This window comes from Meles meles, chromosome 2 (assembly GCF_922984935.1).
Source record: "Meles meles chromosome 2, mMelMel3.1 paternal haplotype, whole genome shotgun sequence".
Lineage (NCBI taxonomy): Eukaryota > Metazoa > Chordata > Mammalia > Carnivora > Mustelidae > Meles > Meles meles.
In genome coordinates, this window is record NC_060067.1 from 83,329,415 (window position 1) to 83,353,179 (window position 23,765).

Below are 23,765 nucleotides of genomic sequence, written 5' to 3' on the forward strand. Positions count from 1 at the left end.
TGTGTATATATACCACATCTTCTTTATCCATTCATCTGTGGATGGACATCTAGGTTCTTTCCATAGTTTGGCTATTGTAGACATTGCTGCTATAAACATTCGGGTACACGTGCCCCTTCGGATCACTATGTTTGTATCTTTAGGGTAAATACCCAGTAGTGCAATTGCTGGGTCATAGGGCGAACCATAAGAGACTATGGACTCTGAAAAACAACCTGAGGGTTTTGAAGGGTCAGGGGTGGGAGGTTGGGGGAACAGGTGGTGGGTAATGGGGAGGGCACGTTTCGCATGGAGCACTGGGTGTTGTGCAAAAAGAATGAATACTGTTACGCTGAAAAAATAAATAAAATGGGAAAAAAAATTATCTTTCTAAAATAAAGTCTAATCATGTCTGTCTTCTTTGATGGCTACTAAATGCCTGTAGGATTTAATTCAAATTACTCAAAATGACATTAAAGCCTTATGTGACTTGACCCCTGGGAACTTAACTCTGTTTATTTTGTCAATCCTCACTTTAATTTCCTGAACTACTTTCAGTTTCCCAAACAAGCCATGCTATTTCATAATTCCCTACTTCTGTTCATATTGTCAGTCTGCCTGAAACCCTTTGCTGATAAATGTCTCAACTTTCAAGGTTCAGCTCAAGTGTCACATTTTCTAGAAATCTTTTTCTAAATCTTTATGGTTTCTTCCTCCTTGCATAGGAACCAAGCATGCCTACCTTTGTGCTTCAGCTGTAGACTGTTCATACATCTGTCAGGGCATTTTTAACACTTTATTATATATAATTCTTTATAAATTGATCTTTGCTAGTTTATAAGCTCTTAATTTAGCCATTTTTATCTTGCCATCATCTAAACCAGTGCTAGACATGTGACAAGTGCTCAAAAAAACATTTTTTGAGTCAGTAAGTCAGTTAAATAGATAAATTGCTTCTCATTGCAGGGGCAAACTAAATTTATGTGGGTTTTTCATTAGTTTACTTCACCCTTGGTCTTTTGGGGCACAACTTTTTCCTTGGACTGTAATTATTTAGAAAATTATATGTTAAATTCTTCAGTTGTGGAGTAATGTATGCCTGCTTAGTAGTTTTTCTAATGCACACCTGAAAAAAAAAAAAAACATTTCTAATATAACTAATAGTAGCCTTGTGGATAAATTAAGAAATTTTTCAGTATTTCCCATTATGGATCCAGGCTTTAACCTATATTGACTTTTAAACCTGTTTTTATTACTAATCATCTCTAGGTTTAAATGCATGATAGACACATTTGTGTATTTTTTATGTTTAGTGTTCTGTTTAAATATGACATAAAATCCAGGAAATCTTTAAAATGTGATCGTAAAATGCTTTATAACTGAATGGTTTTATTGAAGAGTGTAAGAGCTGATGTGATAGGAATGTAATTTTTAGTATAATCTTATTATGCTTAGTGCAACAAAGTTTAAGTTACATAAATCACTATGTATATTCATTGTGTTCATTAATTTCTTTATGGATGCATACTTTTTTCTTCAAAAATGTGCCAATAATTTTTATTTTAGATATTTTAGAAATATATGTATATACCTTTGCCATGTAATAGTTTTATTTTAGCTGAGATAACAGATTTTTCTCAGATGTTTCATGTCCAAATTTGAATAATATTGTGTCTTCTATTATTAAAATGCTCTGGAAATCTGGAATTCATGGATCACCACTTTTGATTCATAGTGTTTCTTGGAAACTATCCCTCATGAGAGATGGCCCTGTGCAGGTGTGCTTGTCATAAGAATTTCCACAGTTGCTTATGTGTTGGCAGCTAGTTTTCTGAGCATAGAAAACATGTATTAATATAAGAAAAGGGGTTTGTTGGCATTTTCCTATCCCATCATACTGTTTTATTTCAATGTTATTTACTACTTCAGTGTAAACTTTATGAGGACAAGTTACTTACAGTGGTGCCTGGGTGACTCAGTTAATTAACCATCCAGCTCAGTTTTGGCTCAGGTCATGATCTCAGGGTTGCGAAATCAAGACCCAAGTTGGGCTCTGCACTGGGTGTAATACCTCCTTAAGCCTGCTCTCTCCTTCTGCCCATGCCCCAGCCCCTTTTAAAAAAAAAGTGGGGGTTACTTACAGTCACCCCCTACTCAAAAATGTTTTTCTTTTCCTCTTCATCTTTAGAGGGCATCAAGAATGTTAGACTTACTTCTAGACCATACTGGTCAAGAGTAGAAACAAATTCATAACTTAATTGTTTGGAACTTTTACCTCTAATGGGGGTTACTGTTTTACTTCAAACTATGTATCTTACTGGTATTTTATATTTTGCTAATACTCCACATTTGCACACCTAAACTAAGAATGTTCTTCTAAGTGGTGTTAAGTTTAAAGCGCATAGGCTTTGAAGTCAAACAGCTCTATATTTGTATTCTTATTTTTTATTTTCTATTGACTTGGGCAGGATGCTTAACTGATTGAACTTCAGTTTCCTCATCTTTAAAATAGAAATAAAATGAGCTTCTCTGCAGTTTTGCAATGTACTATACTTTTACTATCTATGCTCTCCTCCATTCTACTTTGATATCCAACCTATGTAAGTAGGCTTTTGTAAGATATATATAAAGCAATCCCTCTTAGTCTCTCTTTTGTGGGGTTCTCCCAAGACCTCCAGTATATAGATGTCACCTGACTTTCTTCAGATTACTGTATTTTCTTTCCCTTTTTTGAACTTGCTTGGAAGAAGAATCTGTATGTACTGTTGTCACTCATTGGAATTTCTTTCAACTTAGATTTAGTCCCACCTCTCTAATCTTTTCCTCAAGTTTACTGGTACCTTTTACCTTGTTTGCCTGAAAACAACATTTCCATTCTTTTTGACTGATGATTTTTCTGTCCTTCTTGAACATTTCTCTACTGTCTTTTGTGTTTGTGCCCTGATTTCCTCTCTAACCTTTGTAGCTATTTCTTTTCTTACTTAGCTTTTTCTACTTCAGTAGCCTACCTACTGAAAGTAGACATTTCTTAAATTTCTAGGGATATTATATGATCACATTTATCCTACCCAACTTAAAATTTAATCTCAGTAATACTGTTTCCCCGATATGTGCTTCTGGCAATGATCACTTTGTGGAGCTCTGTACTTGAATTGGTAGAGCAAAGATTTTCCAACTTTTTTTTTTTTTTTTTAGCAGCAGAACCCTTTTAAAAATCTTATACATACAACCCCAATATATAAAAATGATATAAGTGGAACTGCTGTGATTGAGCTAAGGAGTGCAAATCTTCCCTATCTTGTAATTAATACTGTCATCAAACCTAGGAATTTTGCTTGATACTTCTCTTTTGCTTTACCCCCCCCCCCACTCATATCTTTTTGGCTCTATTTCCAGATTATCACAAATCCAATCATTACCACTCTCACCTCTACCTCAAGCCATCACCATCTCTTGCTTTTACGTCTTCTATCTGATCTCTCTGCTTTCACTCTTATCCACTGTAAATCATTCACTATACACCAGCCTAAGTATTCTCCTCAAAACATAAAACGAATCACATCACTCACCTATTTTAACACTCAGTGGATTTTCATTGCAATTGGAACAAATTGAAAATTTCTTACTGTGTCCAAAGGTACTTATATGATAGGATCTCTCTGTCTTCCTCTCTGATTTCTACTTTTTTTTCTGTAATACTAGCTAATTATAATTTCTTGAAGTACCTTTCTTCTTCTGTTTGTATTTATTGTTAATTCTCTCTGCCTTACAACTTTCCCTAGATTTCCCGAAGTTGACTCCATTGTCCTTTAGACCTTAGCTCAAATATCCTTGCTAAGACAGGCTCTTCCTGATGATCCATGTCTTTCTGTCATTGTTCTATACCATATGCTTCATAGCATTATCACACTCTGAAATTACTTCATTTATTTTTTTACATATATATTGTCTTTCTCCCTCTACTACAATGTAAACTTAATGAAGACAAGGGCTTTATCTCCCTTGCTTACTGCTGCATCACCAGTGCTGACAATAGTACTTAGTACAGTTTACATTATGTGCTTAATGAAATAAATCTAGGACTCCAGAAATACAGTTTAAAAAAGAAAACTGAATGAGTCACCAACACTTGAAGCTAAACGTGTCCTGACTGTATTCACAGTGTCTGGCATGTTACAAGCACTCAATAAATATTTGTTTAAAGAATGAATGGATGGAATCTCTTAGATTCTGTCCTGGTAAAATCTATGCCATCTTACCCAGTGGAACTGCTTACTTATTGTTGACATCACTCTAGGTCTTTCCTGCCTCTGGCTCATTTATTATGATCTATTGGTTAAAGAAGAAGACAGAACCATCATTCTAGTCCAACGTTTTTCATAAATGCCAGATTTATTTACTTGATTTATTTATTTTTATTATATTCAGTTAGCCAGCATATAGTTTATCATTAGTTTTTGACATACAAATGCCAGATTTAAATTCCAAAAGTACAGCTCTGATCCCATTTTTTGAGCAAGTCCTTGCATTTAAAGTAATACAGATCACTTAACTTGTTAATTGACCCACATTGTAACCTCCCATCCCCTTTCCAGTCTTATTTCCCATCTTCTCTAAGCAAGTCCTTCACTTTCCTACCTTCATGCTAGTACTTTTTCCTTCCTGAAGCTTCTCTTTGTATCTGCTTGTGAAATTCACCATTTCTCAGCCAATTCTCATTTTAAATACCTCCTGCTTCAATATTCTCTGAACTAAATGCAAATATACTACCTACTCTGAATCATAATACTTTCTTTTTATCTTGGGTAGTGATTGAAGAAGTGTGCTTTGTGGTCCTTCTAAAGATAACTATAGGGCCCCTGGGTGGCTTAGTCCTTAAGTGGCTGCCTTCAGTTCAGGTTCAGGTCATGATCCCAGAGTCCTGGGATCCGAGCCATGCATCAGGCTCCCTACTTGGCAGGGAGCCTGCTTCTCCTTCTCCCACTCCCCCTGCTTGTGCTCCCTCTCTCGCTGTCTCTCTCTTTCAAATAAATAAATAAATTCTTTTAAAAAAGATAACTGTATCTCACCTTTCTTTGTGTGCTCTGTACTACCTAGCAAAACATCTTTTGTGTCTGATACATGACAGGTGTGTGGTAAAAACTTTTGAACATGTCCATTGCATAAGCCTATATAATAACAGAAAATTAATGTGTTCTCCAGATTATCAGTGCTATTTAAAGTTGTAACACTCTAAAACTATATTTGTAATCATTGTTTACAATATTTTTGCAAAGATAAACATGTTGATTATGAGTTATTGTGTAAAATCTAAGACAGTAGCTGTAGAATAAACTATAGTGATTCTGAAAAAGAGAGATGCCAGGTACTACCCTTCTTTCCCCTTCCCCCAATATTCTGAAATAAGACTCAGAGACTATGCACATATGGTTGCAAAAAGCTCACTCTCATACCCAGAAAATATAGAGAACTACTAGTATGATAGAAAATTATATTCTAACAGAATTCAGCATTTTGAACTAAATTATATATAATTTTGAACTAAATTATATAAAAATTATATACAAATGAACTATGTTTAGACTGTGGAACCTCTTAAAATTTTAATAGCTCAGTACATGAATTATTATCCATTGTTTTTAGAGTTTCTCAGCAAGCTTCTGTCTTTTGAATAGGTTTAATCATTACACTACAAACTAAAGATTGAAAGGAGAGAAAATTAAAATAAAACTTCTCCAAAAATAAATAAATAATAAATTAAAAAATAAAATACAAGAACTTGTGCTTCTTATTTCAGTTTCCTAAAAACAGCAGTGATCTTAAAAATTCAGAACTTTGTCTAAAATTATGTTTGGGGATTTTCGGAAGTTTTTAAGCAGAAATGATTGGTTTATTTATACTAGATAATTACAGAAGTACTTATTAAAGTACCTGATGTGTGCATTTTTCTTTTACATTTAAAAATTTAGAATATTTGGGGGTGCCTGGGTAGACTCAGTTAAGCTTTTGCCTTCAGCTCAGGTCATGATCTCGGGGTCTTGGGATCAAGACCTGCATCAAGCTCTCTGCTCAGTGGGGAGTCTCCTTCTCGCTCTCACTCTCCCTCTGTGCTTTCTCTCTATCAAATAAATAAATAAAATGTTTAAAATAAAATATTTAGAATATTCAACAGTAGCCAAATTATGGAAAGAGCCCAAACTAATCCATCAACTAACGAATAGATAAGTTGTGGTACACACACACATACACATTCACTCTCACACAGAGACTAGAATATTATTCAGCCATGAAAAAGAATGAAACTTGTCATTTGCAGTGATGTGAATGGAACTAGAATGTATTATTCTAGGTGAAATAAGTCAAAGAAAAATACCATATGATTTCACTCATGTGGAGCTTAAAAAACAAAACAGATGAACATAGGGAAGAAAAAAATTGAGAAAAAGCAGATAAAACAGATTCTTAATCATAGAGAAGAGAACAAACTAAGAATTGTTAGAGAGGAGGTGGGCATTTGTGATGACCATTGGGTATGATGTGTAAGTGATGAATCATTAAATTCTACTACTTACTGAAAATAATATTATACTATATATTAATTGATTTTAAATAAAAACTTGAAACAAAAAAATAAAAACTTAGAATATGTATCAAATTAGTAAAAACCGGGTTTTATTTCTTTCAGAACCTTACCATTTTTCCTTATATGAAAGAATTATAAACCTTTCTAGAATTCTGTTGATAAGAGACTACAAAAGAAATTTATAAAAATTTACCTTAAAATAGACTCACTGTATTTGATGTTTAATCTAAAAAAAAACATATTGATAATTACGACATTTTGATTTCTGTCTTGTTCCTAACCATAGAGGAAAAGCTCTTAGTTTTTCCCCACTGAGGATTGTAATAGCTTTGGGTTTTTCATAGATGGACTTTATTATGTTGAGCTATTTTCTCTCTAAGCCTATTTTGTTGAGACTGTTTATCATGAATGGATATTGTCCACTGTCAAATGTTTTTTTCTGAATCTATTGAAAGGATCATGTGGCTCTTATCCTTTATCTTGTTGATGTGATATATAACATTGATTGATATTGCAAATATTGAACAATTCTTGTCACACAGGAGTAAATCCCACTTGATCATGGTGAATGATTTTTTTTAATGTATTGTCAGATTCAGTTTGCTAGTATTTTACTGAGAATTCTTGCATCCATGTTCATCAGGGATATTAGCCTATATAGTTCTTTCTTTCAGTGGAATCTTTTTCTGGGTTTGGTAGCAGGATAATGCTGGCCTCATAGAATGAATTTGGAAGGTTTCCTTCCTTTTCTATTTCTTGGAACAATTTCAGAAGTATTAATTCTTCTTTAAATGTTTGGTAAAATTCCCCTGTGAAGCTATCTTGTCCTGGGCTTTTATTTGTTGGAGTTTTTGATTACTAATTGAATTACTTTTCTCGTTATCAAGCTGCTTAAGTTTTCTACTTCTTCCTGTTTCAGTTTTTGGTAGTTTGTATGTTTCTAGGAATTAATCCATTGTCCAATTTGTTTGCATATACTTTTTTATAATATTCTTTTATAATTGTTTGGATTTCTGTGGTATTGGTAGTTAACTCTCCTCTCTTGTTGTGATTTCATTTATTTGGGTTCTCTTTTCTTTTGGTAAGTCTGGCTAGAGGTTCATCAATTTATTCATTTTTTTTCAAAGAACCAGCTCCGGGGTTTGTTGATATATTTTATCATTTTTTTCAGTTTCTATATCACGTATTTCTCTTTAATCTTGATTACGTCCTTCTGCTGACTTTAAGCTTCATTTGTTCTTTTTCTAGCTCCTTTAGGTAGAAGATTATGTTGTTTACTTGAGAGTCACTTCTTGAGGTAGGCCTGTAGTGCTACATACTTCCCTCTTAGGACTGCATTTGTTTCATTCCAAAGTTTTGGACCATTGCATTTCCATTTTCATTTGTTTCCATGTATTTTTTTTTTATATTTCCTGTGATTTTTTTGGTTGGCGCATTCATTGTTTACTAGCATGTTGTTTAACTTCCATGTATGTGGCCTTCCAGATTTTTTCTTGTGTTTGCTTTTTCATTTCATAGTGTTATGGTCAGAAAAGGTACGTGGTATTATTTCAGTTCTTCAAATAATTTTCAAATATTTCAGTCAAGTATTTGTTCAAGCCTGTTTTGTGACCTAATATGTGATCTATTCAGGAGAGATAATTCCATGTGCACTTGAGAAGAGGGTGTATTCTGCTCTTTTAGGATGGAATGTTTTGAATATCTGTTAAGTCCATCTGATCCATTGTGTCATTCAAATCATTATTTATTTTCTGTTTAGATGATCTATCCATTAATGTAAGTGGGGTATTAAAGTCCACTACTATTATTGTGTTACTATCAATTAGCTCCCTTCCGTTTGTTTTACAGGCTAGTTTATCCGATATAAGTATTTCTAGTCTAGCTTTCTTTTGACATCCATTTGCATGATAATTGGTTTTCTATCCCCTCATTTTCAATCTGCAGGTATCTTTACATCTAAAGTGAGTCTCTTGTGGGCAACATGTAGATGGGTATTGTTGTTTTTTTATCCATTTGCCACCCTCTGTCTTTTGATTGGAACATTTAGTCCATTTACATTCTAAGTGATTATTGAAAGATATGTATTTATTGTGATTTTATCACTTGTTTTGTCACCGTTCTGGTGATTTCCTCTGATCCTTTCTTGGCTTTGTCACTTTTGGTCTCTCCTTTGCAGTCCTAAGAGTCTCCTTTGATAATTTTTGCTGGGCTGGTTTATTGGTCATGAATTCCTTTAGTTTTTATTTGACTGGGAAAATCTATCTGTCCTTCTATTCTGAATGGTAACCTTGCTGGATAGAGGATTCTTGGCTACAGATATTGCCCATTCAGCCCTTTGACTATATATCATGCCACTCCCTTCTGTTGAGAGATCTCCAGCCAACCTTATAAGCAAAGGACTTCTTTTTGTCTTTTGCTTTTAAGATTTTTTTCCTCTATCACAGTATTTTGCAAATTTAATTACAGTATGTCTTGGTGTTGGCCTGCTTTTGTTGATTTTGATAAGAGTTCTCTGTGTCTCCTGTATCTGGATGTCTGTTTCCTTCCCTCAATTAGGGCAGTTTTCTGCTGTTATTTCTTAAAATAAATTTTCTGCCACCTTTTCCCTCTCTTTGTCTCAGACTCCTATAATACGAATGTTATTACATTTGATGGAGTGGCTGAGTTCTCTAAATCTGTTCTCATGTTGCAGGATTCTTCCTCTCTTTTATTCAGCTTCATTATTTTCCATTCTGTTGTCTTCTAGATCACTAGTTCACTTCTCTGTGTCTTCCAACCTGATGTTTATTGCATCACTCCTTTTTCCAATCTCATTTATTGTATTCTTCATCTCTGGTGGATTCTTTTTTAACTCTTCAGTTCCTGTGGTAAGTGTCTCACTGATGTCTTCTATGTTTCTCAAGCCTACTAAGTATTCTTATTATTGTTGCTTTAAATTCTTCACCAGACATGTTACCTATATCAGTTATCCTTAGATATCCAGCCATAGTATACTTTTCTTTCATTTGGGATAAATTCCTCATTTTAGCATTTTGTCTAATCTCTGCCTTCTTCTATGTGTTAGAAAAGCCAGCTGTGTCTCGTGCTTCTGAAAGTACTGGCCTTATGAAGAAGAAATCTGGCACTTCAGGGAGTGCCTCCAGTGTGTTTTTGTGTTTTGGCTGCTCTGCACTTTAGGCCAGTCATCTGCAGAGGCTCTCCTAGCCTACTGTGGGCTGTATTTGGTCCATGACTGAATGTAGTGTTTTAATGAGGTGTGCTCTGGTCTGCCTGTGAAATGAGACTTGACATCACCTCCACCAGAACTGAGGCCCTGTAAAACCCTCTGATCTGGAGACGTGGTGTGGGAAGGGGACTGTGCTGGTCTTCTGGAGTGGGGGCCCACCACACTGAAATAGAGACAAGCTTGACTAAGAAGGGCAGTCCCACCAGAGCTCAAGGGGTTGGGGTTTGGTATAAGCAATTAAGGCAGCCAATATTCATGCTGTGCCGCTTCTCCCAGGTGGCTCTGTATTTATGTTGAGGGGTGGGGGAGGGAAATGGCACTAGCCAATTCAGAAAGGTGTCTCAGTGAATGCTGCCTATAAGAGATGCACTATGAGAAGAGCAAATAATCTCCCCAATGAGTGCCTCATACATTCTGCAGATCACTGTTTCCATGCTGCCTGCTCCCAGTTGTTTGCCTGCCTTCTCTCTAAGAGCAGCACAGTGCCCTCTAGACTCTATCCCAGTCAAGCCCACCAAAATTTAAAATTCCAGTGCTTCAAGCCCAGCTGGTTCCAAGAACCTGCAAAATTCAGCCCCTATCTAGGCCAAAGGCTTTGAGGAAATGTTCTCCTTGTATGTTCCTCTGTGAATTCCCCCCATTTTTGTCCTTCTCCTTGACCACAGCCCCTTCCCTTCTGTAGCACCCCTAAACCTCATCTCTGCACTTCTTACCTTTTTTGATGTGGCCTCTTCTCTCCCTTTAGTTGTGGAGTTTCTTCTGTCAATCTTCAGGTCAATTTCTGGGATATTTAGGATGATTTGATATTTAGCTAGTTGTGTTTGTGGGACAAGATAAGCCTAGGGTCCTCTTACTCCACAGCTGTGTTCCTCTCTGCTAATCAAATCCCAGAAATTTTTAAATTGACAAGGAAGCGTACCTGAAAATGAAATATTATGCATTTAAAAATATTCCTTTGGAGCAAAAAATAAATATAAGTGTAGTTTTAACATTAAAATTGTTAGCATTTAGTTATTCTTCTTTTTTAGCAAATGTGTTTTCCAAAAAGGAAACTATTTTTAACAATTATAAAATTATGTCCATAAGCAGACATATGTCTAAGACATTTGCATATAAAATAGTATAAACATATAGTTATTAAACATCCTTCAGAAAATAAAATTACTATTATTTTTGTTGATTCCTTCAAAGGTTTTACAAGTTTGAATATTTGAAAGGACTGACAAGTTTCTGCAGAGCATACTCACATAAGGCTTTTTTTTTTTTTTTTTTTTTAATTTCATGCAGTTAAAAAAAAGCTTAAGCAGGCATACAGGGTATAGGTGACATTCAGCCACAAGCATCCCTAGGGTCTTTAGACAAAGACATGTTTTGTCTCCAGATTCAGTTACCAAGATGTGTCTTTTTTTCCCCTCTACTCACATAATCCATCCCTGTTGTCTACCTAGTACTAGGTGAAAACCATCAGGGGTTTTCCTGTTTGGGGGTTACCAGGTAAGATTCATACTTTTTAAGCAGCACATCATAAATACTACTTTCCATTTTTTGGCCAAGAGTTAAGGCTAAAAATTCAAGCATCCCAAAGCTTTCTCAGCTGTAATCTAGCTCTACCACGCAGTTCTTGACAATTTAAATTCTTAAAAAAGGCAAAATAATGATAATAGTTTGCCTTTGTATAAACTACAATAAAGTTTATAAAAGTGCTTTAATATGCATTAATTTATTTGAACTTTATGTTAATTTTGTGAGCTATGCAGGAAAATTGTTCTTAATCTGTATTTTACAGCTACTATTCTGAGACTCAGAAAGGTTAAGTGATTGGCCTAATTTACATGGCTTTTGTGGTGGTGGAGTAAGGTTCAGAAGACAGACCTTACATTTTTTTTTTAAAGATTTTATTCATTTATTTGACAGAGATCGCAAGTAGGCAGAGAGGTAGGCAGAGAGAGAGCGGGGGAAGCAGGCTCCCTGCTGTGCAGAGAGTGCGATGTGGGGCTCACTCCCAGGACCCTGAGGTCATAAGGCAGAGGCTTAACCCACTGAGCCATCCAGGTACCCCAGACCTTACAATTTTTATTCTAGAATATTTTTTAGTATTTCATGCCAGAAGTAAAAGTATTTAGTTCATTTCTATCTTGTGAAACAAGGTATATAATATACGATATATTATTTTTATATATTTTATATATTATCTATAATATATATTTTTATAATTTATATATAATTTGTATATTATATATAAAATTTTAATGATTTCTATATTATGTATAATATATAATTTATATATAATATAGTTTTATATGGTTTATATATAGTTTTATAAATATTTCTATAGCATGTATTCACATAAATATACATAAATATCAAATTGGGTATGCAGGATCTAAAGTAAAATATCAAGATATAAATTGTACCTGTTACTGTTTATCTTCTTTCCTTTTATGCTTTTTCATTGATTTGTGTCATATTTACATGTCTGCCATATATATGCCAGGTACTGTGCTATCTCCTAAGGATTTAAAATTATTAAAATGTGATTCTTGCCTTTAATGATCTTATATTCCATATTTCCTTAAATATATAATAAATATATTATTTCAATATAATATATAATATTACATATTATATATTATATTTGTGAGTTTATTATATATTCAATATATAATATATTTTATTATATATTAAATATTTAATATTTATGTTAAATATTAAATATTTAATATTATATATTATGTTTAAATTGTGAGTTTGTTATATATTTTATATATAATATATAACATATTTAATACTATATATTTAATATTATATATTTATATATTTAATATTTTATTTAATTTTTAATTTAATTTAATATTTAATATTTTTAATATTTATGTATTTAATATTATATATTAAATATATAACAAACTCACAATTCCACAAGGAAATCAGTGTTAATGTACAAAGTATTATGTATTATGCAGACTGGCATTATAAGGTCTATTGCCTAGGAGAAGTTAGGGAAGACTGGAGATGAGGAGTCTTTTGAGCTACGTCTTGAAAATTTTTGAGGAATATATGAGAAAACAAGAAGTTTAGTCCAGTCAAACATGTCAAAAAATAGACAAGGATCTGTTTTAAGAAACAGTGAGTTAGCGCTCTGTTATACTTGAAAAAATAATTAACATGAAGAGAATTGGCAAGAGATGAGACTCTCTGAGGCCAAATGAAGGCTAGCCTTACATGCCATGCAGAGGAGTGTTGATTGTGTGCCCAAAGAAGTAGGGAATCCAGAAAGTGTTATTAAACAAGAATTTTTACCAGTAGAAAACCTTAATTTGCAGATAAGATGCATTATAGAAATTGAATTAAGGAGGAGACCCACAGTGAAGACTTCAGTTTGAAAACCATTGGAATAGTCCTGGGAAGTAATGATGGGACCAATGGTTGGGCCATGAAGTGGAAATGGAATACACAATTGAAAGACAGTTTAGAATTAGAATCATTAGGAAAATTGGAAATCAAGAGACCAACTATTATAGGGTTTTGGTCTTTGCAGATTGTCCAGTCCACCTCCCTGTTTTTGGATATAAAATAGCTGAGACACTTTGTGTCAGATGAATTGCATTAGGCCACATTACTAGTCAGTGACAGAACTGGGTTCCTGACTCTGGAGTTTACCCACCCTATTCTGATTATGTCTCTAACTGATCTTTTTTTTTTTTCTTAATCATGTTGTGGCCTTACATTTGGTTTGTAGTTTATAGTGCACCTTAATACACAGTATGTATTTTGACTTGTTCAGCAACCCATGAGATAAGTAGAACAAACATTGTTATCCCTGTCTGAAGACAAGAAAACCAAATCAGTGTGGGTGTTATGCTTCCTTAGAGTTTACTCAATTTTATCATTACTACTTAAATATCTTACTCAAGGTTTTCCTTTTAAAATATACAGAGTGTTATAAATGGTAGGTTCATTTATGGATTCATATAGTAACTGCAATCTTGAAATTCTCTCTAACCTTGAAGGAGATTTTAAATACATTGGTATAAGGTGGGTTTTAGTTTTAGTTTTGTTGTTTGGTAAAACATTTTGCAAGTAGAAAAAGTCTATTTTATGTCTGATAAATACAGATTTTTATAAATTGGATTTATTCAAAACAAAGCATTTTCCTAAAGTGCTTAATTTTATAGTATTGGAACCATTTTTTTTTAGACAGTGTATCATAGAGGACTCTGTTTAAATACCAGTTTCATTACTTGTGAATCCTTGGGCAAATTGGTAAATCTCTGTCAACCTCACTCTTTGACTTCAGTTTGGTGGAATAGTCTTAATAGTACTTAATTGACAAAGTAAACTGATTGTAGTAAGTGAGATGATTGCAAAGCATTTAGGACAGTTTCTGTTTTCTAATAATTATCTGATACATTTAGCTGCTGTTAGATTTTTATTTCCTATTGTTGTATGCTAATCAGTAATGTAATTTATAGATACTGTTAGCCAAAGGTAAGTCAATTAACTAACATATATCGTGAATTTCCTATCAAATAATTTTTTAAGTCCAACAGCACTAAAATGGTTGATTTATAATACCTACATAAAATATAATTAAGAAATAAATATGGAGGGGCTCTTGGGTGGTTAAGTCGGTTAAGCGTCTTAAGCATTTGCCTTTGGCTTAGGTCATGATCACAGGGTTCCTGGATCAAGCCCTGTGTCAGGCTCCCTGCTCAGTGAGAAGTATGCTTCTCCCTTTCCCTCTGACTCTCCGCCTGGCTTATGCACACTCGCTCGCTCGCTTGCTCTCTCTGTCAAATAAATAAAATATTTAAAAAGAAAGGAAGAAAGAAAGAAGGAAGGAAGGAATACGGACAGTCCTACACTAAGTAGCTTTGTTCCTAAAAATGTATGCTTTTTACATAATCCAAGTGTTTGTATTCATATTTTTTGTTTTTTTTTTTGTTTTTTTTTTTGCCTTTTTTTTTCCCTTTTTATTAATTTTTTCAGCGTAACAGTATTCATTCTTTTTGCACAACACCCAGTGCTCCATGCAAAACGTGCCCTCCCCATCACCCACCACCTGTTCCCCCAACCTCCCACCCCTGACCCTTCAAAACCCTCAGGTTGTTTTTCAGAGTCCATAGTCTCTTATGGTTCGCCTCCCCTCCCCAATGTCCATAGCCCGCTCCCCCTCTCCCAATCCCACCTCCCCCCAGCAACCCCCAGTTTGTTTTGTGAGATTAAGAGTCATTTATGGTTTGTCTCCCTCCCAATCCCATCTTGTTTCATTTATTCTTCTCCTATCCCCCTACCCCCCCATGTTGCTTCTCCATGTCCTCATGTCAGGGAGATCATATGATAGTTCACAATGGAATACTATGCAGCCATCAAAAGAAATGAAGTCTTGCCATTTGCAACGACGTGGATGGAACTAGAGCGTATCGTGCTTAGTGAAATAAGTCAATCGGAGAAAGACAACTATCATATTTTTTGTTTTGTATTCATACTTAATACTTAATTGGTAGGATATTAAAAATTTTTTTTTTTCTGTTTCAGAAAGTCTTATTTTAAAATCTTTCTATGGGGAGTCAAGAAGATATTGAAACTTATTTAATACTGATGGAACATTAAAAAAACTTGTCATTTTTATCCTTTGCAACTATAATTTCTAAAAAAAGTATTATACTATTTTGAGACAAATGTTTGAATTCATCATGTTAAGTGGTTATGTAATACATACTTCTGATGTTTAAGGAATGATCAAGGCATTGAAGCTTTGGTTCATTTTGATAGAAAAGCCAATCAGTGCTACTTCTTTAACTCTATAAATTCAGGAAGTTATAACTATATTCTACTTAGCAGTGCCATTTTTGTTAGGTAATTTACTAAGATGATAAAGTGCTTTCTCATGAAATATGAATCATTTGATTATGAAATATAATTTATTCAAATAAAGTATTAATGACTCCCACTTTATACCCGTGCCCTTTGCCTATATTTTTCTTTTTTACTCTCTTCCACATGCATTTTATCAGTAATAAAGGAGTCTTTCAGTATCTACCCCTTAGATCCATTTTTAGGTGCATAAGAGTTATTGCCGATTTTACCAAATTTAGATTTTTTTTCTAGCTTTTTTAATTCTTTATGCCCTATGAAAAGGTTTATTAATTTACTTTCTATTGTAGGCAAGGCAAGTTAGATCTGACAGTTGCAGTAGCCAAAGTGGAAGAGTTAACTATCTTGACTGAAGATCTTCAAGGACAAATCCAAAAGAAGGTATTTTCCTTTTTCTAAGACAACTGGAAGCCTTTAACTTAGTATTCTCTGAATTTTATTATTAAACTATTTTGGATTAGGTGTTAAAGAGGGTTGCTGGAAAGCAAATTAAAATCATTTTATTGTTCTCTAAATATAAAGTATGAAATTAGGAAACCAAATTATAATTTTGGAAATAACTTTACTTCCATTCACTTTCTCCTGAATCAAAACATTGTAGTCATTCCTGAACACATCATTACTGAGAGACATAGAGACAAGATCAAGTTTGATTAATTGGTAATACATAGGTGAAAAGAAGCATTTAATACTACATTTTGTGTTATTTGTGGAAATACTTATTGGCATAAGAAACTCTTGTTTTTATGTGTAATAAGGACATTTCAGGAAGGTGTCAAGGAAATGTCAGACTTTAGATTTAGGTGGATCTAATTATTAAAAATTCTAGCTGTGGTACTTAGTAGCTGTGTAAATTTTCTAAGCCTTATTTCCTAATCTGTGAAAATTGATTATAGATTTCTAATGGTGGATTCCTTAAAGGCTTATGTAAAATTTCCCATAGATAACAGTTATAAACTTGGATACATTCTTTAAAATCCTGGGACACACCCAAAAACAGAAAGACCCTGAAAGAGACACAAATTGTAGATTTTTTTTAATTTCTAGCCTGAGAGTTCTCGCCAACCCCCATAGCTATGGCTTCAGAAAATAACCACTTTCTATGGACTTAAATGGCCAAGATCAAAGTTTAAGGTGGGAGAAGCAGCTGAAAATTTAAAGAAGAAATATTGGCAGCAAGAGAACAACAATAAAAAACAGAGAGAGAAACCTAAATTCTGAGTATAAACTCTGACCAGATCCATGGCTGACAGCCAGAGTATGCATATTAGGGGTGAATGAGGGGTTCAGTGAAAAAGTAGGCAGTGAACTGAAAGAAAACTACTCTTAAAAGATAGAGCTATATGGAACTATATGTTTGAGTTTGCTGCTTTTTATAATTGATTGCATTCCTGAAATGTATGCTATTCAAGCAACAGAAAGCTAAAGCCTTAATGTTTGAAGTTCCAGAGGACAGAGCCCAAAGCAAGCAGAGCAGCTTGAAATTACAGGGGAATCTCCAAGAGCAACAAAATCATGAAGAGGATGAGCCCTACCCCTGCCCAAACTTGACTGATCCTTAAAGTATGTAGGCACAGGAGAATTTCCAAGAAGCCTAGCTAAAAAAGCAACCCTGGAAAGAAATAAGAACTTATTACAGATGGTAGCTGCTGCATACTGTAGGGGAAACATTCCAGAGTTTGCATGGATGCAAGATAAAATTACCTCCTTGAACAGATAAGCCAATAATCCTGAAGAACAAAACAGAATCCAAAGTAACTGCATTGCATTATCTGTATTATCCAGTTTTCAACCAAAACTTTATAGACCAGAAAGTGTGACTGATGGGGCTGGGATAGGGGAAGCAGTCAGTAGAAATTCACTCTCAGCATACCCAGCTCTTAGATATAGCAAACAAAGACTTCAAATAAGTGGTTTTAAATATGTTCAAGGAATTAAAGAAAATGTGTATATAAGTTAGAGTAAAATAAGGCTTTAGTGATGGAGCAGATAGAGAATTTAACTGAGAAATAGAAAAAAATTTTAAAAAATAGAAATTCTGGAGTTTAAAATACAGCAATCAAAATAAAGATTTAATTAGATGGGCTCAAGAACAGATTGGAAAAAGCAGAAGAAATAAACAATGAACTTTAAGACATCAACAAAAATTTTCCTATCCAAAAAACAGAGTTTAAAAACTGGAAGAAAAATGCGGGCATTGGGTGGCTCCATCAGTTAAGCAGCTGGCTCTTGATTTCAGCTGAGGTCATGATCCCAAGGTCCTGGGATGGAGCCTAGCATAAAGTTTCTTGCTTAGCAGGGAGCCTGCTTCTCCCTCTACCTCTGCCTGCCACTCCCCCTTCTTCTGCTCTTCTCTCTCTTTCTCTCCATGTGTCAAATAACTAAATAAAAATCTTCAAAATAAAATAAAAGATGGAAGAAAAATGAACAAGACCTCAGAGATCTGTTGGAAAATACAAAGCAAGCCAACAGAAATGTAATTGGAATTGCAGAAAAGATGTTTAAGGAAGTAATGGCTGGAAACCTCCAAAATTTGGTGGAAAACAGGTAGGATAAACACAAAGAAAATTACTTCTACACATCATGAATGGGGGAACTGTGATAAGAGTAATGACTGACTTCTTACATGAAACATGGAAGCAGAAAACATTGGAATAATATATCTGAAATGCTGAAGGGAAAAAATGCTCACTAAGAATTCTATGTCCAGTAAAACTGTACCTCAAAAATGAGGGTAAAATAAAGGCAGTTTCAGAAAAACGAAACAGAAAATTTGTCACTAGCAGAGCTGTTCTTCAAAGAAGGCCAAAAGAAATTCTTCAGACTAAAAGGAAAGGACACCAGATGGTGACTCAGATATAGGAAGAAATTAAGAGCACAGTAATGTACATATGAAATAATTTTTGTGCATTTTTTCTTTAATTAATACCTTAAAAGATATGACTGCTTTAAAGCAGAATTGAGCAGTGTACGTGATGGATATTTTTTTAATTTACATTCAATTAATTAACATATTGGGTATGATTAGTTTCAGAGGTAGAGTTCAATGATCTGTGCCTATGCAATGGATTTATAAAGTATGCAGATGTAATATAACAATGGTACTCAAGACTAGGATGGTACATGGAGATAAATACATTGCTGCAAGATTCCAGTGTTTTCTCTGAACTAAATATTAACTCTAAATAAATTGGGATGAGTTAAAGATACATATTATAATCTCTAGAGCAATTACTAAAACTTAAAGAGATATAGCTAAAATTCAATAGAATTAAAACGTATGTAAAAAAAAAAGTATGTAAAAAATATTTAACACAACAGAAGGCAAGAAAGGATAAATAGGATTTTTTCTAAAGGTGGTACAAGTCAAACCTATTTATTTCAAAGCATTGCTAGGTCAGAGAAGAAATATTCTATGATTATAATGGGATGCTGTATATCCAAGTTTTAAAAGAGCATATTCTGAAGGCAGATTATCTACATACACATCCCTGCTTTGTTTTGTTAGATTTGCACTACAGAAATAGTTTGAAATGTTGGTATAAATTTATATGCAACAACTTTAGATTATTGTTTTTCTAATACAAAAATAGTAGTGAGGTTCTCTTCCCCCTTTTCAGTATGTGCATGATTTATTTCCAAACTGTTGCTTATTTTCCTTTTTCGTTGTTTGAAAATTCAACCTTAATACTCTTCTAGTTTAAAGGGAGTGCATGCTATTCATAAAAATGCAAATAATATAGAAAAATATAAAGAAAAGCACAATGTATATACAAAATATGTAATAGAGATAATGCCAGATTACCTCGCAGTCCAATCTCTAGGAAATAATCACTGTTAACAAATTGTAGCTTAAAGACCTTTTTTCTGTGTATGTATGTGCATATATGTTTAAATTTTTTAGTGTAAAATGAGTCATACCATAAATCCTATGCTACAGAATTTTTTTTAGTGAAACATGTCATGGACAGCTCTCAGACATCTAGGTCTATTTTTAAGGACTTGATTAGATAATGCTGTATTGGTATCCCTTCTTTAAACTTACATTTTAAATTCTGGAAGTATATATATGTTGTATAATGATGTTTTGTATTTTCACATACTCAAGCTTCCAGTTTGTTTATTTTCTAGGAGGAGGATATGTTGTCTGCTCAAGGAAGAGAGGAAGCATCAGATAGGCGTTTACAGCAGTTACAATCTAGTATAAAACAATTAGAAACAAGGTAAATTGTTAAATACATCTAGCTTTCTCTATAAGCTTCAAAAGGTTTTCTGTATTGGAGTTTCAGTTTATGATATTTTCTAGGATATGTATTTTATGACTGCTAAACAAACTATAATCATGGGTTTTAAGTATGATTTATTAGACATTATTTATTTCAAAAAATCATGTTCAAAACATTGATATATTTTGAATGTATATTCAAAAATCATTTCTGTCTGCCTTTTCCCCAAAACAGTCATAGTCAGTCACCCCAAATCAAAAATGTTCTTTACATCTTAAAGCAGAAAAACAAAGTTGGGTAAAAATTAAACAGAAAAACTATCTTACTAAGTAAGTACCCAAAAAAATACTCAAGAAATCATTATAGGTATTTTCTCTGGAGTCTTCTGGAGCAGTAATTTTCAGTTATCTTTGACGGTCTGGATTACTTTTTAAGTATATTCTATAGGTTTTCTTTAGTAGGTCTCTTAATGTAAATGTGTACTATAAAATCTTTTGTTGTTTTGTTTAATCTTTGTTAAATGTTCTCTTAGAAGACTTGAAAATTATCATGTGTGATATTTCACAAGGTAGAGTTTACAGTTGTTAGCTGAAAAATCTACTCTGTATGATTGGAATCTTTTACACTCAGAAATAGTCTGCTGCTCTGAGCACATTAAAAATTGAGATCTCAGTTCTACTCATAGATCCAAAGCTAATTTATTGTTTGTTTACCAAAAGAAAAAAAAGTATGTTTGACCTTTTGTTTCCTGTTCTTCATAGTATTAATAAAAATAATTTCTTTTTCATGGCAGTTGAGAACGAATTGATTTTAACTACTAACTTGAGATTCTGATGAAAAGAGTTGTGATTTTTAAGTGCTAGGGGTTTTGGGTTTTGCTTTTTCATTTTTCTAAACTTTTCAGCAGTTTATTGATTGCTTTGATTGTACCATTGCTTTCCTGAACATCTTTATGTTAACCTTAGAGGAAAAGCCTGTGATTGTAGATTTTAATTTCTTTTATCTCAGTAGCTATTCTATGCTATACAAATAAATACTAAAAAATAAAGACTTAAAACAGTAAACTCTTGAATAATGAATTTTAAGTCCTTTTGATTCTAATAGTACTGAGTCAAAATCAAGTTTTTTTTTCATTCAACGGTGCTTTGTCTTTTTAGTGTTGAGAGTTTGGGGATTTTGTTATTGTGGTTTTAGGTTTTTTTGCTTTTAGTATGAAGCTATAATACAACTAACCAAATAATTCTCTAAGAAGAGATCGCTGCGTGTGTAAGAAAATCTAAGGATATTTTTTAATGTACTGTATACAGCTAGCCACCTCTCATTTCCCAAAACTGGGAGAGTATGAGGTGTGCTAGAGCAGGGAAGTTCTTCTTTGTGGGAATGGGAATGGGGAGAGGATAGAGAATGCTTCTTCTGCCACCACTTAGAAGAAAGAAATGCCTGAAAATAACAAAATAGAGTATGCATTCTAAGAGAAGAGTTGTCTTACCAGAATGTATCAGAACCTACTATAAAGCAATATTGATATGATTTGGGTATAAAATAGATAATGAAACATCATAATCCATAAGTAATTATATTTGCATATTTTAATTATGTTAAAGGGATTATTTCAATTCATCAGTTACTAATGGTATTCATACAACTGACCATTAATCTGGAAGAAAGTTAAATTGGACTTCTCTCTTAGAACACATTCAGAAGTAAACTCCAGATGCATTTAAGATTTACCAGTAAAAATATTAAAGGTATAGCAATCTTTTGAGGAAATCTAAGAAATCAAATTTAGCTGTATTAAAATGAACATTTTTAGTGTAGTAAAGATTTCCTAAATAGAGTCAGCAGGCAAAAACAGCCAAAAAGTATATTTGGAAAAAATATTTATAGCATACAGAACACCCTGAGGCTTTATATCTTAATATTCAGAGAGTTCGTATAAAGGAACAAACAAATTACCCATCAGAAAAAAATTGGCAGAGAAGGGTATATATTATGATTTTCATTTTTATAACACAAATTATGTTTTAAAACCTATGGACCAATGTGTAACATCTGTGTATGTACATGTGTATATATGTATACATGATTTTAATAACATAGAGAAAAATATTCATACATGTTAGTAAATTAACATGAGTTACCTGGGTAGAGAGTGGGTAAAGGGAGCCAAGCAAAAAAGGAAAATGTTTAAAAGACCATATAAATAGAAAGAATAACTTATTCTTTAAGGAGTTGCTTTAAAACGTTATCATGTAACTATATAATACACTGTGATACTGTAGAAAGTGTAACTTAATTAGAGTCAGGATATCTAGGCTCAGTCTCAGCCCCACCATTCATTAGCCATGTGGCCTTAAACAAATGCTTCACCTCTCTGGGTCTGTTGTTCTTTAAAATGGAAATAATGAAACTTACCTTATAAAACTTTTTGCGGATCAAATGAGAAAAATACACGTGAAAGTAACCGGAATGTGTTTGTTCTATTATAGATGGTCAGTAAATCTACTATTTTCCTTCTTCCTTTTAAAAATATTTAACCTTCTCAGGGCGCCTGGGTGGCTCAGTGGGTTAAAGCCTCTGCCTTTGGCTCAAGTCATGGTCCCGGGGTCCTGGGATCGAGCCCCACATTGGGCTCTCTGCTCAGCGGGGAGCCTGCTTCCCTTCCTCTCTCTCTACCTGCCTCTCTGCCTACTTGTGATCTCTGTCAAATAAATAAATAAAATCATTAAAAAAAATATTTAACTTTCTCAATGTAATTATTTACTTTTAGACTCTGTGTAGCAATCCAAGAAGCCACCCAATTAAGAGCACAGAAAGCACATTTGGAAAACCAGACCAGAGAATTACAAGCAAAGTGCAGTGAATTAGAAAATGAAAAATATGAAGCTATTGTAAGAGCCAGAAATAGCATGCAGCTCTTAGAAGAAGCTAACCTTCAAAAAAATCAGGTAAGAAAACTAGTAAACATGTTTACAAACAATATAATACTGAACTTTCCCCCATATGACCTAATAAGGGAGTCAGTAATTACAGAATGAACACATGATGTTCATTAATATTGAACACATGATGTTCATTATTATTGAACATATTAATGAACATCATTATTGAATACAATAATGTCTCCATTAACAGACATATTTTTCAAGGTAAGAATTAATCATAAGACATGATAAAACGGGGGCATCTGGATGACTCAGTTGGAAGAACATGAGACTCTTGATCTCTTGGTCATGAATTAATTCCCCACATTGGGTATAGAGATTACTAAAAAAATAAAACAGAGTATGATAAAAAACCCTTTCCCAAAGCTTTCATATCAGATTTTATGTGTCCAATTCTTATGTAAATAATCTTTATCTTCTATAATCTCATACTTGAAAAAATATGCTATAGCACTTTATTGCAGTATACCCTATATTTTATTCAGTTGAATCAGATGAATCTTACTCATCTTTATTTCCCCTTCATCACCTACATAATTACTCTAGTAGAGCAGAAGCTTAATTTAATTGGGAATTACATTTAGCTGTAAAGATTCATTAACTGGAGGGTGCCTGGGCAGCTCAGTCATTTAGCGTCTGCCTTCAGCTCAGGTCATGATCCCAGCGTCCTGGGATCGAGCCCCACAGCAGGCTCCCTGCTTCTTCCTCTCCCACTGCTTGTGTTCCCTCTTTCCCTGTGTATCTCTCTGTCAAATAAATCAATAAAATCTTTTAAAAAAAAATATTTATTAACTGGAACTTCCATGTCACTGTTCTTTTTTTTAACCCTCTAAAAATGACGAGATTTAGTTTTTTTTTTAATTCCATATAAATGGTATATTATATAGCTCAGAGAGTTCGGCAGGTGGATAGATTTGTTTTTAATGTTC

At 33.5% G+C, this 23,765-nt stretch overlaps 1 protein-coding gene across 4 annotated transcripts in view; it reads left to right on the forward strand.

The window, feature by feature from the left end:
- SCLT1 (sodium channel and clathrin linker 1) overlaps nt 1–23,765 on the forward strand; it is a 199,482-nt gene that overhangs the window by 73,682 nt on the left and 102,035 nt on the right. For all 4 annotated transcript variants that reach the window (XR_006817479.1, XM_045998235.1, XM_045998237.1 and 1 more), the window contains 3 exons: nt 15,956–16,046; nt 19,797–19,888; nt 22,662–22,839. Coding sequence is in view for 3 of the 4 variants with exons in the window: in XM_045998235.1 (XP_045854191.1) it covers nt 15,956–16,046; nt 19,797–19,888; nt 22,662–22,839 (361 nt within the window). In the remaining variant the exon portion in view is untranslated. The remainder of the gene's footprint in view (nt 1–15,955; nt 16,047–19,796; nt 19,889–22,661; nt 22,840–23,765) is intronic.